The 18,382-nt window shown below is 44.7% G+C and overlaps 1 protein-coding gene across 1 annotated transcript; it reads right to left on the bottom strand.

Annotated features, from left to right (window-relative positions):
• Window positions 1-2,155: 2,155 nt before the first annotated feature.
• LOC121600383 (zinc finger protein sens-like) lies at window positions 2,156-17,681 on the bottom strand. The gene is made up of 6 exons (XM_041928911.1): window positions 17,149-17,681; window positions 13,628-13,795; window positions 13,392-13,550; window positions 12,507-13,303; window positions 10,316-10,466; window positions 2,156-4,482 (listed from the first exon to the last, which is right to left on the bottom strand). Exons 2-6 carry the CDS (start codon window positions 13,779-13,781, stop codon window positions 4,115-4,117), a joined length of 1,629 nt encoding a protein of 542 aa, XP_041784845.1. The 5' UTR covers window positions 13,782-13,795; window positions 17,149-17,681; the 3' UTR covers window positions 2,156-4,114.
• Between the last annotated feature and the right edge of the window lie 701 nt (window positions 17,682-18,382).

The raw sequence follows: 18,382 nt of genomic DNA, 5'->3' as shown, positions 1-18,382 counted from the left end.
AAATTAAAACATTCTGCCGCCACACGCATGCTGTTTGTGCAATCGGCCGCCGCCGGCTTTGATCCTGCCCGGTCGGCTTTTCCTTTGTAGACCCGGCCACAATTGAATCTGCGTGCCACTGTTTTGGCAGAAGTCCTGCTTTGCCAGTACGTTCGTCCATTCCCCAATTGCTGTTCGATCTGGTGCTCTGAATGATCAATTTCCTGGCCAATTTCCTGTGGCTTCCTCCGCTCCACTTGGCTCCTCGTATCAATGTCTTAACGAGTAGCCCGAAGCTCGACGAGTCCATCCACCGAGTGGCAAATATGCTGTTCTGATCTACACGACCGTCGTAATGATTCCCTTCGCCGCTTGACTTGCTGCGGCGTTCCCGATACGAACCCGATTCCTAACCAGATTTCAAAGCTCAATTTTTTGGCCATTTGAAGTGCGCACGACTGGCAAGTGCAATTCATCAATTGCAGCCCGCAGGAATCGGTACATACCGATACTGAGGTTCGGAGGGACGGCCGACTCATCCGGTTGTCATCAGCGGCACGAGATGATTTGCGGCACCGTGTTTGATCATCAATAAGTGCATTTGTGGTATGTATCCGATTGCGCAAACACCTTGCCGCTACTGGAGTTCATCACACACACACAAACACTTACGCGGAACAATGGTTGTGAAAAAAGGGACATAAAATGAGAATGTGTAGGGTTGGTTTCATTGAGGTAAAGAGCGTAAGTCGGTAAAAAATCAAGTTCAATTGATGTCATTTTTATCACGTGCAAAGGAAGCATGCTGATTCATTGGAAGACCTGAAGGGTTTTTAGAAACAAAGTAGTTAGAAGTTAGATTAAACGTGGCACTTCTTCAAGCCTAGACAACTTATCAACTGGGTTAATATGCATCAGTTTTATTAAACATGTATTTAGTAGGTCCGAACTATGCAGAAGAAGCCTGTATTGAAGTGATTTTTTGAAATGTCATAAAAGCAAGTGTTTGAGAAATGATCAAAATAATTCATGTTTCGTCAAAACTAGATGAACATCAATTGAAATTTGATGCTAAAGACAGCAATCTATAAGTTCATTGACCAGATAAAGAATTAATGCCACTTACTGGTCATAAGTGAGAACCCCGAAGTAGGGAACCTTACGGCATTTAGTTTATTTATTTATTTATTTATTTATTTATTTATTGGAGTTTGCAGATCCAAGATAAAACTACAATTCCGAAGCCGAATGTTATATTCGTTCTTTGATTGTCATTATGCACATATGAGACATGGTCTCTTATCGATTGAATGTGATAATTCGTAAATAAATAAATATTTAGCAATACACGAAAATAAGCAAAAACTGCAAACAGTATAAAAGACTTCAAAAAATATCGACGCAGTAATAGCACCACAAAAAGATATAAAAAAGTTCTCAAATATCTACATACAACTGACCGATATAGTCAGCTTTAAAACGCACATTACCTGGACGAATATAACAGAATATAGGCGAATGTAGCTCAAACACTGTGTGATTCTCTAAAAGCAAAACAAATATCAACATAATCTGCCACTTTGCCAAGCTGGATCGAAGAGAAACGATAGAAACAGTTGTCTACATACAAAGGTTGCTTTAGTTTATTTATTTAGTATCCTGCTAAATTATGCGTACAGCACGGCAAAATGTTCAAAAAATATTCAAGGAAACCATCATTTTAGGTCATTTTGACAATTGCTAATCGAGCTAATTTGACCGAATTCGATCGAGTTTGAGAAAGTGGCTGAATGACTTCAAATATACTGTTTCCTGTAGAAAAATCCCTTCAAAATGGACTGTTAATCAAATCTTTATACAAGGTACAAATGCTATGCTTTACAAGGATTATACCAGATACATCAGTGATAATTTCATGTTCATGCACTCAATAATCGATAGCTCTTTAAAGATCTTCTTAGAAACTATGTGAAAGTATCCTGAAAATATTTCCTTCAGTTTGAAATATGCAGTTGAACATTTAATAATACATTACCTGGATCATCTTGAAATATGTCCAAGTAGCCGAAATGCCACAAACCAACCTTATTTATATAATACTTTTTTCCAATAATAATATCAACTCATGTAATAAACGTACAACGGTATTGTTACATTTTAAATATTTTCATAGCTTTTATTGTTTTCTCGTACGGTGTAGTATGTATACATTTTAATTTATTTATCTGACTCCTAGCTTTTCTCCCTAACTCACTAACACTACCTAAATATAACTAAACGAACTTAGCTACTTAGAAGACCATAGCTTACTAGCAGACTATACAGTACACCCTTAATCCTAACAATCCCTTCCGGAATCTGGATGGACGGTTTCGATCCCAACGATCGCGTCTGATTCGCAACACTCGACACATAACATATCTAGACACTAGATAACAGACACCGTTCTAGCTCCACTTTACGTACACTAATGGGTAGTTGGATCGGGATCGGTCTCGATTGAAATCAAAAGAGAGTATAATGGGAAAGGATGAAAGCCCGGACAAACCTTGCCTGCTATGTTCCGGAATGATCTCCAGCAAATTGTATCGACTAAGACACAAGCGGATAGGAGACTATCCGGACACAAACGATGGCTAGCGTTTGGGCTTTCGTCTTTGAATTAAACACTTCTCTTTGGTCATGTAGCTGATATGAGAATAAGTGGCATACTAATTCATGACTAAAGACGGAAAAAGGGTTCAACACGCTGCCCTTGGGCAACATGTGTGTAGACACTAACACTGACGGCTGATTACACACTAGTTCATGACTAAAGACACGGGGAGGTGTTCGCTTGTTTACAAGACACAATTTGATGCTTGTAAACGTGATTATATGTACGGAGTCTAAATCTAAACTGCTCGTTTGCAGTAGAGAATTCCCTTGTTTTACCTCGGCAGAGAAGAAAAGAAAAAAGCAGCAGAATTTAGAATACGACGAATTCTTAGTACGCGGTAACGATCCACTCTAGTCGTTTGGACTTTGCCTCTTTAATTTTGATGTAATGTCGGTTGAGCAATGCGTAGGGTAAAAGGGTTAAGAAAAGGGTTATTTCCATTCGATGACATTTTACAGTCCAGATGTTGGAGACTAGATGCTCTAAATCATTTTGAAAAAAACAACAATGATCTGTTAGGCCGAAAATGAGTAACGAAGGAACGTATTTACAATCTTGTTTACTAATTCAAAAACGACCAATCGGGAAAATTTGTCTTAGGTTTTAGATCGATTGACCTCGTATTGATGAAAATGTCATAGAAAATAACCCTTCTCTTTCGCTCATCATCCCATATCATTGAACTCCGGCATTAACTTTGGTATATCTAGTTTCAAAAAAAAAATACAAAAAAAATTTCACTACATTACACTTAGGTGGTGTTTCCCTCCTACGGTTGCTTTCGATTGGTAATAATTAAGTACACATAAAAAAATAAATATCTTGTGAAGGACCCATTGCTATTCCTGGTACTACAGGTTCACAAACTAGCCTTACTTATGGTACAGCTTACATCTAAACAAAAGGACGGAGGGTTTTTTTTGTCGTTGTTATTGTTACCACATAAGAAGGTGAATCTATACGAAAACGCTTCCACAAAGCATCTTCTGAGCAACGCACGTATGGTGTACAAAAGGGGCTCCCCAAAAAAAACGGCCTGAACTGATTTAGTATTGGATGCATCCCTTTTTCACTTGGACGAAGGAAACTAACAATCACACCAGTTGTGCACCTCTTGGTGTACCATCTGCTCTTGTTTAGGCTGTTTTTTCTCGGGTCAGTGAGCTCTTTTTGCTGTATAAACTCACACAAAGGCGTTCACACACACATACACACACAGACCACGGCTGCCAGTACAGAATCCACAAACGGTTCAGTCCGGAATTAGACGACGCGCCGAAAGCACGCAATCCGCTTTCGCTTTTACACTGCGCTCCCTCCGGAAGGGAAGTCTTCTCAGCACAACACGGTTTTGAAGTTGAAGGAACATTTGGTACGTTTTTTGCTGATCTTTTCTCACTCTCACTGCGCCTCTATCTTCATCTTCTCCTACATTTACCTCGCGAAACATTCCATCCGATCCGGCGGGATCGGAAATCAGGAGCAACTGCTGCTGACCTGCTCCATCTTGATGTCGGCGGGGGCGGCGGCGGTAGTGTGCTGGTATTCGATGGTGTGCTGTCCATGCACCGCACCCACCTCATCCATCATCGTGTCGTCCGTTTCGCTGCCGGTGTGGTTTAGCTTCGGCTCGTACTTGACCATATCGATCGGGCTGCCGGCCGTCGCCGGCTCGTTGTGCTGGCCCTCCCGGTGCCTTCGCAGGTCCACCTTGCGCTGGAACGCCTTATCGCACAGCCCGCATGAGAACGGCTTGTAGCCGGAGTGTTTGCGCATGTGCGTGATGAGGTTCGAGCTTTGGCTGAACGCCTTCAGGCAGACGACACACTTGTGGGGCTTTTCACCTATCCGAGGGGAGAGGAGAGAAGAAGAGCGGAAGAAATAGATGAGTAAAATGGTAAAAAGGACAATAAAAATCATTTCCAAAGTGATTGGCAACGATTTCGGTACGATTCAGCACTAAATTGATCAAAAGACTTCAACGCGCGGTAAGCGAATGAGAAGCGACGAACCCCGGTTTTAGCGAACAAATCGTACAAATTAACCCACCATTCCGTTTATCATTACAATGCTAGCGATAAAGAAATCATTTATCTTGCCTGTTTTCCCACTGTTTGCCTCCATCTCAAAAAGGGAGTGTCTGGGCCTACAAATCGGTTGAGATAAAATATTACAAACACGCGCCTTTCGCACGGGTCACGGGTACTGTGTGGCATGCGCAGCAAAACAAAAAAAGCAAGCGAAGTATCCATAATCTGCTGTGGAATCCATTTTTTTTGCAGCATGAAGCCCGTCAAGTCTCTTACAACGGAAGGCAAAATGGCGTGAAAACGCAACGAAGAATTGCACATTCTTTTCTCTGCTGCAGTCACGGGTGCTGCCACAAATTAAAAGCATATTAAAGCCTTTGGCGATGATAATTAATTTCAACAACACTAGTACCACCACCACGCATAGCAGCAGCAGCAGCAGCGGCAGCAGCAGCCGCTGTGCTGTGTTTCGCTCGCTCGTGGCCAGATTTGGGGCTAAAGTAGCTTTAAATTAATGCTTTCAAGCCGTTTCAATCGTTTTAGCGGAAAGGGGTGTCTTTAGGGTGGAAGCTACGGCCAACGCGAAAGCATCACAGCAGGCTATGCTTCGTTTGTATGTTTGTTTAAGCATGTACCCTCTGGTGGTGTTATTATTAAATGTGTAGCCGTTTGTATAAACAGTGCCATTTAATCACGTTCATTGACACGTGTTTTATGCTGTTGTGCGAAGGATAAAACAATTTCCATAAACAGACCCTGTTAATAAAGAATCGTGTTGCAGGATTTTTGTTGTGACCCCGTTTCTGTTTCGTCTTAACACGCAGCAATTAAGCAACTGATAATCTAAATTCATCGAACGTCACTATCGGCACTCCTGCTAATGAAATCGTTCTTCAAATCACCTTCAATCTAATAAAAAAGGAAGCTACCAGCTACATTCAATCAGGCAAACGTGTCCTGTTCAAGTGTTTCCCCTTCTAACTACCCCATTCCACTTCCACTGTACAGCAATCAGCCAATTCACTGTCATAATATCAATAAATTGTGATTGTTATTGCCACTTTACGTGACCGTTGGGGTGCGAACAAACCCCTTCGCACCGCCCCCGGAGTGTCATCTTCCTGCACAAAAGCAGATGGGATTCGAAGAAATGAAAAGGTGCAAAGGTACACGCGGTGCAACAAAAAAAAAAAAAAAAAAAGGTGCGATGAACGTCGGTCGGTAAAAGCATACTCATTAAAAAAGCAACACAGCAAACGAATCCTACTGACACGCGAATCTAAAATAAACATTAAACCAGTTCCTGTGCTCCCGAACACGGTGTGTGTGTGTGTGTGCGGTCGATTGGTCTCCCTCACCCACTCCTCCCATCACCGTTTTTAGTTTTGCCCTCAATTTGATAGCTCTTTTTCAAGTAAAAAAAAAGATGGAAAAAGAAATATCCTCATTGAAACATTACTCTACGTTCATGCTCACCATCAATCCCGTACGGCTTTGTGCGTGTAAGGGACCGAACCATCTCAGGGCAGTTACGGGCTAGTATACGCAACCCCTTCCTCTAGTTAGCTAAACATAGAAAGCAAGGGGGGCTACAATTTACGAAATGAGGTAATAAATTTGTTCAAATTTGTTTACAACCGATTCCGCCGGTGGTTGGCGCTTTGTCTTTGTTCGCTTCTTTGATCGCTTCTAATGCTCCGCCGCCCTGCAGAGACCGTGTAGAAAGTGGATCTAAGAAGAAGGGAGGAGGCTTGATGGTGGGTTAATGGTAAAACAATCGGCGGAGGGTGACAAACCCAAATGAAGGGTTTCACTTTCCACGAAACGAATTTCTAGCTGGGGATGCAGGCCACTTTGGATATCGATTTTTCCTAGAAACTTCATCACTCGGTGTCACATTGGTCCGTTCCATTCATTTTGTTTTTCATTTAGATTAAAGTATTTTTTTAAAAGTATGAAACAGAGATGCCTTATTTAAAAAATAAAAACATAAAAATTTTGAAGTATTTTTGTTTAAATTAAAATTACATTTCATAAAATTCAAATTACCTTCTGTTCCCAATGAACTGAAATAGAGCTAAAGAGACAGAACAAGACCCTGCGAGATGCTAGTTTGTCTCCAGCGTGCCCCCTTACTCGCCTGACTCGGCCTTTATTATTATCAGTTGTGGTTTCCTTTCGCGCTTAAAAGCGCCAGTATGCATAAATTCTGTTTTCCCATCGATTTGTACCGAATGCAACCGAAGCGTAACATAAAAAGGGCAGCCAAAAAGCAAAAGGATAGACAGAGAGAGAGAGAGAGACAGAGAGCGAAAGCGAAGGAAAGACTTTATACACATTGTCTTTAACTCCTTGTGCCCCCTTGTGTTTTGGTGTGTACCGACCGCCGATGTTACGGTAAAAATCATGCTCACCCGTGCAGATCGCGGTGCGCATAAAACAGGAGAGCGCAAGCGACACCCACCCAAGCTCCCAACCCCTGTCACCCGGAACGCACTCCGCCTTTGTGTGGTTACTTTCAGCGGCACAATTTGCGATCGGTGAAATTGTCCGATTGCCTAAATAAGGATATCGCTCCTCCTGCTGCTGCCGGCGTCCACCAGCAGCTTGAGGTTGGGGCGGCCCGCACACGGCGCGTAACATAGCGAGCAGCTTGTTGTACGTTTGCAGCAAATGCTGCCTTGGCGCAAGCGATCGTACGCCGATCGTACGCCGATCATATGCATAGGGGCAACATATTTATCACTCCCCCATTCCCACCCCATCCTTGTTCCATCGTGAGCGGACAATTGGAAGCAGTTTGCCGTGGCAATATTACCCTTAAATGCCCTCCAATCCAATGGTTTTAGAACTGTTTTTAGAAGGGAAGGGAGCAGGAGCAGGCACTCCAACATACACATAGAAACATCAATTAATTTAATTAAATCAAGATATAAGCCCAACAAGGATACGGCAGGCTTTTAATGCTACGCTTATCTATCCCCAACGGGTTGGGGTCATTATCGGCGTCAACCTCACCTCGCACAGTGGGAGTCGGGCAAAACGGGGCTTTCCATGTTTGACCTCCTGCCTTACAAATGAGTCATAGGCACGGCCCGTGGGTGGGTGTGAGAAGGAACCGAACATGGGTACGAGATTTTCAATTTAGGAAATGTGTTTACATAACAAATTACAACCCATCCGGGGGCAGCAGTAACCAAACAAGCGAAAGGGGTTGTAGTAATATGCTTTTAATTGTCTCTTGAGATCAAAAATTTACAACCAAGGCTTCGTGCTTTGAGGGGGTTTTCTTCTTTACGCTTAGTTCCATCGAATTGTCTCACTGCTATGTATTCCCAAACCCCGGAGGGCTCCACAAAAGACGTCCTGGAGTGAAGATTAATGCTTCTCACTGTGTCTCTTTTTCACTCTCGCGTGTGTTGCTCCTGCAACGGTAGAACTGAATGAAAATGCAAACAACAAAGGGATCGTGTGGTGAAAGGATAAAAGGGGAAATAGGGGCCCTCCTTTACCTGTTTGCCGCCCTTCCACCCTTCTCAAAACTGGGTGTTGGGATTAGGTGCAAAATGCAATCTTCCGTTCCGTCTCCGGGGCGATTGCTTTCCGCGTGGCCGAGAAGCGTGCCCCACCAGTTCCTGTTGAGTTCATGTTTAACAAAAGTCCCATTAAACGCTGAGGTGTATTAATTTTTGTGTTCGGTTCTGCTGTTTGGCTGTTGACACGGTTGCCGTTTTGCTTTGCGGTGTGCAGTTGTGGTGTTTGGTGTCGTTGGGCCGTTCCGTTACGAGCGGTGTTGAACATGCACATAACAAGCACGATAACAAATTGTTTTGCTGGTTGCGCTTGGGCGCGTTGTGGCGATTTTGATTTAAGCGTTGTGCGGTGTTGTTGTGCGGTGGAAATTAGTGTTTTTGAAGTGTTGTGCGTATTTTATTCGCGAAAAATCATTTACAAGCTAGTTAAAATTACGACGTTAGAACTTCATCTCGAACAAGACTAAATATTGAAGATGTTTTTAAAATTATTCAAACAAATATCATGCATGCGAAAAAGTTTAAAGAGCGATTATCTAGCACTAAAAATTCTAATATAAAATGAGAAAAAGAAAACAATTGATTTTAGAATCCAACAAAATAGTCTGACAACAATTTGGTGATAATGAACAACAAATAAAAAGAGGAATAAAAAGATCCCTTATGATCTGAATGTGATGTACTTAATTTACTAAACCAAAGTTTAAGATATGAATATCAAATACCAAATACTTCGTAGAATATCATCCATTCTAAAACCACCAAGCCACGTTTTCCCATTACTCTATGGCTTTTATTCAAATGAAACCTTTTCCACGCAATCCATATTGTGAGATATATTTAAAAATGAACCAAGAATGCCACCAATTCACCGGTAAAATAGATCGGAACAGAAACCAAAGCCACACAAAAAAGATACGGAGTTTGCAGTTTGAAACCTGCGCGTCAATGTGGCTTAAAATATGCACAACCCTTCTCAGAAACTCACGTAAACATTTTCTTTAGAAAGAAAAAAAAAAGTGATCATTGCACTACACAACCATTGCCTTTCATTACTCATGCAACATCAAACACAAGTGAGGTGTACCGGGAAGGGGAAAGAACGAGAATTCGGCCCCAAATAAAAAGAGGCTGCTACCGTTGCTTGCGTTGATGGCAAAGTAAAGAAAAATATTGAAGTTACTTCGTGTCAAACAAAGCCGAACGGCACAATCGTTTCAAGTGTAGCCCGAAAGAGGATGGGACCGAAATTGGGACGGATTTACCCGTACGAAATGAAACACGTACGCGCGCGTAGTGCCGTAGTAAAATATTTGCCTGATTTACTGCTACTAACTGCTTTGCGTTGCGAAAGATCCGGCCACAAAGCGATCGATTCATTGGGCGGAAGAGAGCCGCAGCACAAAGCTGCGTCTATCTGGATGCTCCAGAATCTTCCCCGGGCACTGCTTCAGGGTGAGCTTTTTTTACTAGAAACGAGTTTATAAAGCAACCTTGAAGGTTCTGTTTTTTTGGGAAAAAGACAGACAATCTTTCACGATTTCTTTTCGACACAATTGGACCGTTTATGCTCCCCTAGCCACAGATGCTGCAGACGATCCCTCGAGAGCCGGAGGGACACACGATGAATCAGCTCATCCTGCGGGCGTGAAAACAAAACCACAAACCTCGCCTTGAAACGAGCCACAAGTGTGCCAGCATGTGGCACGAGACCACAAAATCCTGCCTGCCTGCCTGCGCAACCCCATCACAATCTTGCCCCATAGTGTCTGCTGCGCACATGCTGCACAGCCACGGCCAATGATGATGATGACGATGCCAAAACCATGCTCTCCCTACAGCTGATGTAAATCGATAGCGCCCTCTGCGCGCCTGTTGCAGGCGCGTGCCTCGCCCGTGTCTGGTCGAGTGTGCAAGGATGAGGGCCCAACAAGGCCACTTTAAAGGCAACAAAAAAGTGGAGTGACAATGTTTAATGGTCACCAGAAGAAAACTGGGGAATAAAAAGCCCAAAAAGTGTCCTGTCTCTCTGTGTGTGTGTTTGTTTGGGAAAAAAAGCCCTAGAATTGCCATCAAGCTGAAAAGGAAGGAGATTCAATTTGTGCTCAACTTACCGGTGTGAATGTACGTGTGCTTCTTCATGTCGGACTTCTGGTGGAACCGCTTGCCGCAGTACTGGCACGGGTAGGGCCGGGTGTCGCTGTGGATCAGCAGATGAGTCGAGAGCGTGCTGGACCGTTTGAACGTTTTGCCACACTGCTTGCACTGTTGCGGAGAAAGAGGGCGACAGGAGGGAAGAAGATCGTTAATATCAGGAGATGTGCAGGTTGAAAATGGTGAATGAAGCGAGTGAAGAAGGATTAAAATGATTCAATAATAATTGTGCTCCAACGTGGGTTGCTTTTTTCTCAGCTCTCCTGTTGTTGCAGTGGCGTTTTTTGCTTTGCTGGAAGGGCAATAATTGAGCCACGACACGAACGGGCGATCAATAGATTGACGGCATTGTTGTTAATTGTTGGGCAAAGTTTTACGACGCACATTGAAGTTCTAGAGCAAGGGACTTGTAAAAATAATACTTGCTCTTTCAAGTGAGTATTTCAAATGGGAAAAGTTTTCCCATTCCTCCCAAAATGTCTATTAATAAATATGTTCTCCGGAGAATACGAACTCACGGGGAGCCTAAAGGGAATCATTTATTTATTTCCAATTCAATTTGTGTCCATCGCGCTCCATACGGGTTGTAATCGGTATTTTGATTTATGAATGCGCACAGGCGAGCAACCCCGAAACCCTTTCAGGGGATGTGTGACATCCTCTTCCTGTAAGCAACAAGTATCATTTCCCATGCAACAGCCACAGAAAAAGCACACACCATTATGCTAGATTAAGGGCTGGAGGGCACGCAATCTGTCTCGAGCCTTTAATTTAATTACACACTAATAATATCACTACCTGGTGCTTCATGATCCAACACGGTAGCAAACAGTAAGTGAAAAAACAGTCCTCCAAAAAGGGCTGGCACAGAAACCAGTGGGGGAATTACATATTCATGAAGCCCTCGCGTACCTAAATTATGAATGTAAACGACCAAATGTTGTGAGCGTGTGAGCGAGGGGCAGAAGTTTTACGCCTTGATTATAAATCAATACCAGAGGCCGCAAGTTGCGCGTATGTGAGTTCCCATTTGACCCACCAGCCGGGCCAGCATAACTTGCGCTTTTGTTGTTTACCTGGTGTAACCTTCCTGGCATTTTTTGTTGGGGGAGGGAAGCGTGGTCATCAAATGGAATCTTCCTTTCAACCGGATGGCTGATTCCGAACAACTTCCTGTCCCAGTTTTGTTTCTTTTTTTCGGGGGAGGTGACGGTGAAGAAGAAGGAGCACTGTTAGATGTCTTATTCTTCCCATTTTTTTGGGGGGGGGGTTTGGGAATTAGACCATGACTACGGCGGCACGGTGAAGCGGGTTCTGTTTACAACTGACGCCGTTGTGGCGTCGCCGGACTGTGGCATCTGACAATTGCACCATCCGACCACCTTCGCAAGGCAAATACACACGCACGCACACACACACATACGGTCGAGCCAGCTCAACGTGACCTGATTACATTAGCATAACTTCTTCCGACCCCGGGAGTACGGCGACAGATAATTTATGAACCTCCCAGGAGCAAGATGAAGCCGCTTGGAGCCCGCGTCGAAGATGACGGACTGGGCAACCACTGCCGCAGCGGACACTTGCGCAAACATACACAGCAGCAGCAGCGTAACGAACTCCACGGGTAGTGTTGCGCCGTTCGATCCCTTTGTAGCTTGCCGCAGCTGAGAGCGCTCGCAAGATTGACAACCCTTCGTCGAACAAAATGGCTCATCTTCGCGGGTGTGACACACAACAGGAAAAAAAAAAGGAAAACCAATTTGTTACAAAAGCGTCTCCCGCTTACCCCTGTGCCGGAACCGCGATTCCGAATAGCCGCCACCGAGGGAGCCGTCACGGATTTCACCGGGAGAGAAACATAACAAGGTAACATAATGGTGACGGATGCAACTGCAAACAAACCGTCAAAATCGAAGCGACACACACATACGATGAATGCTACCGGTTGATGTGTCAAGCAAAAACATCCGCTCCGAGTCCGCAGCGCAGGGAAGATTCCAACACTTGCGCAAACATAGCCGCAACACAGTCGAGATCATTCTTTGGAGCATCCAATGGTTGGGAGTTGGGAAAAGGGTTGCTTTCGGGGGTTTTCCATATACTTCTCAACTCTTATATATTAGAAAGAAGTCACCTAAAGACACTCACCTGATACAGTTTGACGCTCTTCTTGCTGCCCTCGCCCGTCGGTGTGCTCACGATCGAGTGCGAATGACCATGGGACGAAGAATCGTTCGAACTTCCGTACGGACTGTCTGCGTGGTGCGGTTGCGTTGAGTCGGGTCGCGTTGAGGAACTGCCCCCTACGTCCATCTTCCCGTACCCGTACTGTTCACCGATCGTATCACTGTCACTAGTTCCCACCCCAACACTACCACCCAATCGTGCACTGCCAGCACCACCACTACGCTCCTGTCCCGTTTGGTTTTGGTTCTTGACGCCCTCCTTGTTGTTGTTATCGTTTCCCCCATTCAGCACGAACAGATCGGTGCGGTTTTGGCGCAGAATTTCCAGATTTTTCTGCTGCTGCTGGAGGTGCGTAAAGTAGCCTTTGCTGATCTTGCTGTAGTTGAAGTAGTCCTGGGAGGAGCGTGAGCCGCCACCGCCCGACTGTCGCCCGTTCAGCAGCAGGCTGTTGTACTCGGTCAGGATGCGTGCCGTTTCCCGCTGACGATCCTGGCGCTCCTGGTGCTGGTGAGGTTGGTGATGGTGCTGATGATGATGATGGTGGTGTTGCGAGTCGAACGACTCATCGATCTGCAGATCACCGCTCGAGTCGTCGTCGTTCTCGATGTCGATGTTGCTTTGGTTGTCGCCGTCGATCGTTTCCTTCTCGCACATGCTGGCCGGCGACCAGATGTTGATCGAGTGGGTTAGGGCCACGTGCCGTGCGTTGGGCGTCGAGGTGGAAGGCTTCATCGAGAGGTTCAATGGCATATCTTCGTCTGGTTGCGAAAGGGGAATATAATGGGAATGTCCTTAGAAACAAAGGCGATGTGGACATTTTGGGGGACAATTTGGAAAAACACTCACCAACAATCTCCTCCTTCTCGGGCGTAAGCGTATAGTCACGACTAGAGGCGTTCAGGTTGGGCGACACCGGTGTGATCGGTTGCTGAGGTAGTAGAAACTGTGGCCAGGGAAAGGCGGCGGCACCCGAGTAGAACAGCGGGTTGTACAGTAGCAGAAGATCTAATGGCACAGTAAATGTTATTCAAAATCAGCTCTAATCCTGTATTTGTTAAAGTTCCTAATTTCCTGGTACTCACCACGTGGGTTCCACTTCTGCCCCAGTACGGAGCTAAACGCTGAGGCACGCCGGATTAGGTTGGCTGAAGCTGAGGCGTTCAGTGCGTTCAGGGCACTCACGGCCGGGGGCGTTTGGCCGACCGGTGGCGAAGGTGGAGGCGATAAGTGTGCCATGTCTGTGTCTTTGTCTGTGTGGGAGAAAAAAAAAACAAGCGTCCAAAAATCCGTCAGTGGAACAGGTCCTGGTGTTAAGTGCGGTTGTAAACAAAATCATTTCCCCCGGTACGAGGAAAAACGTGTGAACAAACGCACGCAGGCTGCGGAAGCGAAGGGAAAAATACTTCGTTCCCCTTTGTTGAGCACGATTTGTTGCTGTTGGGGGGAAATAGGGAACTAGCCCACCGCACCACCGATAGTATCATCTAATTTGTTAATGCTTTTCAATTACGACTAAAACGCAAACGCTCATAGGGCTCGTATGGGTGCTCCATTGTGGAGAACTTACTTTAGCAAACGATGGCTTATTATGTCTCATGTGACACCATCAGGCAAACAGGCTCTCCCTCACTCTCTCTTTCTCTCTCGTTCGACGTTTCAAAGGACAAACAATTTGATTAATCCTTCGCGAAGCACTTGTGCCGCTTTATGTATCAAGGTCTGTATGGTCTGTAGCCGTGTGTTGCCACACTCAACAACCCTCCAGTGGGAATACTCTCTAGCCCTCGGTTCAAATGTGGCAAATGTGGCTATCGTGTGGTTGAGCAAATGTTTGTGAATAAATAACACTGATAGCAGATCAGGGGGACTTGATTGATAGATAAATAAAGTCACAGTGCTCCGTAGGTACCGGGTCCAATCAGTGTGCCCGAGAGCAATGGGCTTGGGTTGCTGGTGCTGGTGGTAGTGTATTTGCCCGCTAGAGAGAAGGTTAGTAGACTCTAGGAGCGCCCGCTTAACCGATTAATACGATCGGAAGGGGGTACACTGGGTGTGATAAATGCGATCGGAATGTACACCACGGGCTCGACCAATGCCGTGGCAGCTCGTTGTATTGTGAAGCAATATTATTGACCAAAGCAAATCAATGGAATGGATACAGTGTACGGCGCTTGTTTGCATAAAATGGAGAGGAACTTATTGGTGGAGGACGGACATCATGATGGTGGCGTTTAATTTATTTGATTTTCTTTGATAATTAAGCGATACAAGGAGCATATATTGTTAGAATTATACTTATCTTTTTCCATGGAATCGGAAAGGATTAAAATGAATGAAAACGATTTTTTCATTTTTATTGCAAAATTTGCTGTTGATGTTTGTTTCTGGTTTTGAGATTTTAGACCAAGTCACACCTTCAAGATTATGGAATGCTTTTAAGATGCATTGACGATTTTAAATTAAGCTTTGAATCATGCAATTTAAGTCCAAAAAACTAAACACACGACCACCAACCGCTTCGTAATTTAAAGAACTTTTGCCCTAAGAAGCATATAATAAACGATACCCACTTTTAGGTTTTGGTAGAAGGAGATACACGAAAACGGCTTTGAATAAAGTTCTAAAGTAAACGGGCAAATGTTCTTTAACCTCTTTCAGAGAGAACCTTTTAGTAATTCACAAGAGATGTTGTCTGTTGGCCTTGAAGTCATAAATAAGGAATATTTTTATTTTTGCATCTGGATTCTGTTAAGAATTGAACTTATTACCACCACCTTGTCTCTAAAGCGCAACGCTTACCAACAGCGCCATTTGACGCCTCTCCTAGACGATCCAACTGACCCCAATATAAATTAATACGACATCGCTAAATTGTATCACAAAGTGAACATCGTCACTAAAATGTATAAATTATCCAAAAAGTCCCATTTGCTATTCCAAAAGCTTTCGAACCGCAGTGCTGTCAGTTACAATGTAAATACAGATTTCATTATTGATTTCGTACCGATCAATTTCGTCCTTCGGGGCTCCAGTGCAAACAACTCAAGATGATCCATTACACTGTTTGTGTAGTAAAATTGTCATACCACTGTACAAATAAAAAGCACACACACACACACTCTCAAGGTTAAATGTAAAAGCACATCGGAAGCTTCATGTTTTCAGCCCAAGCGCTCTTCCAGAAGTCACCCCCCCGGGAGGTAGTTTATGTTTGCTTTCGGTCTGGATTTACTAAAAGCCTACAATTATCCTGCCATTCTACCAACCGTCAGCAGCAGCAGCAGTAGTAGTAGCAGAAGAAGCTCTGGAGGAGAACAGGAGAGTACGAGCGGGCCGATAAAAATCCAACTCTGGGCGGCATCAGAAATCTCTCCCTGCCTCCTCGTGAATGATGATTGATTGCCGTCCTGCAAGCGTACGAGGGTGCAACCGGAAATGCAAACCACCTGGAGGAGGAGGTTGGAGGAAAATCATGGGGCAGAAAGGTGACATGTGCCAACACACACACGCGCGCACTACCGCCGGGGTGGTAAAAGGAACGATGAGCAAATTGTTTTTTAATTGATACTGTGATTATTTCTATTTTCCATTACAGCGCTTGGAGTGGTTTCTTTGTGCAGCGCAGGTGACACTCGTTTCCATCAAGTTGGCCAGCGAGAGGTGTGCGAAGGGATATTGATTTTAGCAGGATTTATTTAGATAGCAAATGATACCCTTGTTCCAATGTGGTTTTGATTACATGGAGAGAGAAAGACAGCGCAACGTTTAGCTTGGATCGCTGGAAGCGACATCAACATCAGCCAACTGCGGGCAAATTATTTATTGACCCATCAGTCTGTTTGTCAAGGATTAAGGCGTCGCTGTGTGTACATATTGATTCGAATGTAAAAACAGGCTTTAAAATAGGACACAAAATTCTTCGTTCTACAAGAAAAGAAGAGACGCGCTTAAAATATAACTCAATACAAAGCCGCCACCCGGTCCAAATATTACGTACAACCTTCTCTCTACACAGATATATGTATATGAATCAGGGATTTTTTACTCTACGGTAAAAAAAACTACACACCAAGCACACACTTATGCAGCACGATGGCACGCGGCGGCAGGTGTTTCACCCGGTTTTTTTTTCTGTATGCCTCTTCGTCTTGATATGTTGCAGCAGTCCAAAAAAAAAAAAAGAAGCGACCGATCCTCACTGATCATCATCAATTTTTCTTTTGTTTTTTGCCCGTTTTTTTGGTGCTCTGTTTGGATATCTGGTTGCCTTCTGTTTCAGCTGGATTTGCTTCACGAGCATCAAACAGGTAAAGGAAGGTTGGGTCTGGGTCTAAATCAAGAGCCAAATCGATCGGCTTCGATACTTCTTATTTAGCTTTCGGTACAGACCAAAATCCGAACAGCAACAAAATAATCACACAGAGCGAGAGAGAGGGAGAGTGAGTTGATCCTTGCCGATTGGACTCTTAGCTTCAACAGCTTGCATCGATTTAATGATCGAAATGATCGTTTTTGCACCAACTCTGGTGCTAAAGCAATCCCCACAACAACAAAAACCCAGTGCGGGAAAATTATCAGTTACGAAACGGGGTTCGTCGCTCACCTTCCGTTTTCTGGCGATTCGATGAAAAATTCGCTTTTAAAGATGCGACCCGGCGTACGGCTCGACGGCTGCTTTCACACCGCTGCTTATAATGTGCAATTTTTCACCCTCTGATCACTATGCACACGATCGTTCCAATGTTTTCTCGTTCGAGTTGCCGGGTAAAATGGGGTCTTAAAATTGCTACCGAAAAACACTCACAATGCCTTATCAAAATAGGCCACACTGTAATCAGCACACCAGAACACACTTTGTAGACCGGTAAAATCGCCTTCTCTTTTCACTGTTCCGATGTTGGACACTGGTTTTGCTCTGCCAAAACTTCAAACAATCCTTACATCTATCACTAAAACCGGTGCATCCCTTTTGCACGATCTTGCCGGCACAACGGTCAAACAAACACTTCGCTTCGCTTGCAACTGGAGGACACGTTGGTTTCTCTCCTGCTGCTGCTGCTGCTTCTCCTGTTGCGCTGAGCGGCTTCGGAAACGAAAACAAGCACGTCCGTTCGGCTTGGTGCCCGGCACCTGACTGATCTCGACGCTGCGCACGATCTTGCGAAGGAACCGCAGCGCAATCAAAGACCCGACGCGAAACCCTCATCATCATCATCTGGTCCGAAAGGAGACCCCATATGTGCGGCAGCGCCCCTGGCAGAGCAGCGCAGACAGAGAGACAGTGCGACAGAGAGCGATTCTCCGGTCGCGAGAGCGTGTGTACGAGTGAATGCGAGCTCGCGAGCTTCAGGTGAGCAAAAGGTAAACACACACGGACTGCAGCTGAATGGGGTTTGGCGCGGTTTGATGTCCCGGTGGTAGTTAGTGGAAGAACATAATTGCGCTCCCCCCACCTCTGTTTGACTTTCCACTCGCAAAGGATGCGCTCGGGCGAGAAATGAAGGACCTCTTTGGTGAGTGCGAGGGAGAAAGAGAGAGAAAGTGGACACAATTCACACATTTTCGATCGTTGCACAAGTTTATCAAGGTGTCCTTGTTTTTGGGGGGGACTTTAGATAAATGAAACCTTTCCTTACACATAACAGAGATAGGGGATGGATTTTATTTTTCCACCAATTTTGTGAGGCAATGGAGTTTGATCTAAGGGTCATCGGTGTGCCTGTTTTGCTCGAGGATAATGCCTTCAAATCGTACCGCGCACCGAGCACATCAACCCCATGGACTGGGGATGGGTTCGTTGGTTGGATGGATTGAATTTTTAATGCACGTACCAGAAG

The sequence above is a fragment of the Anopheles merus genome, chromosome 3L, assembly GCF_017562075.2.
Source record: "Anopheles merus strain MAF chromosome 3L, AmerM5.1, whole genome shotgun sequence".
NCBI classification, from domain to species: domain Eukaryota; kingdom Metazoa; phylum Arthropoda; class Insecta; order Diptera; family Culicidae; genus Anopheles; species Anopheles merus.
The sequence above is the reverse complement of the archived record's forward strand: the minus strand, read 5'-3'. Positions and strand labels throughout refer to the sequence as shown.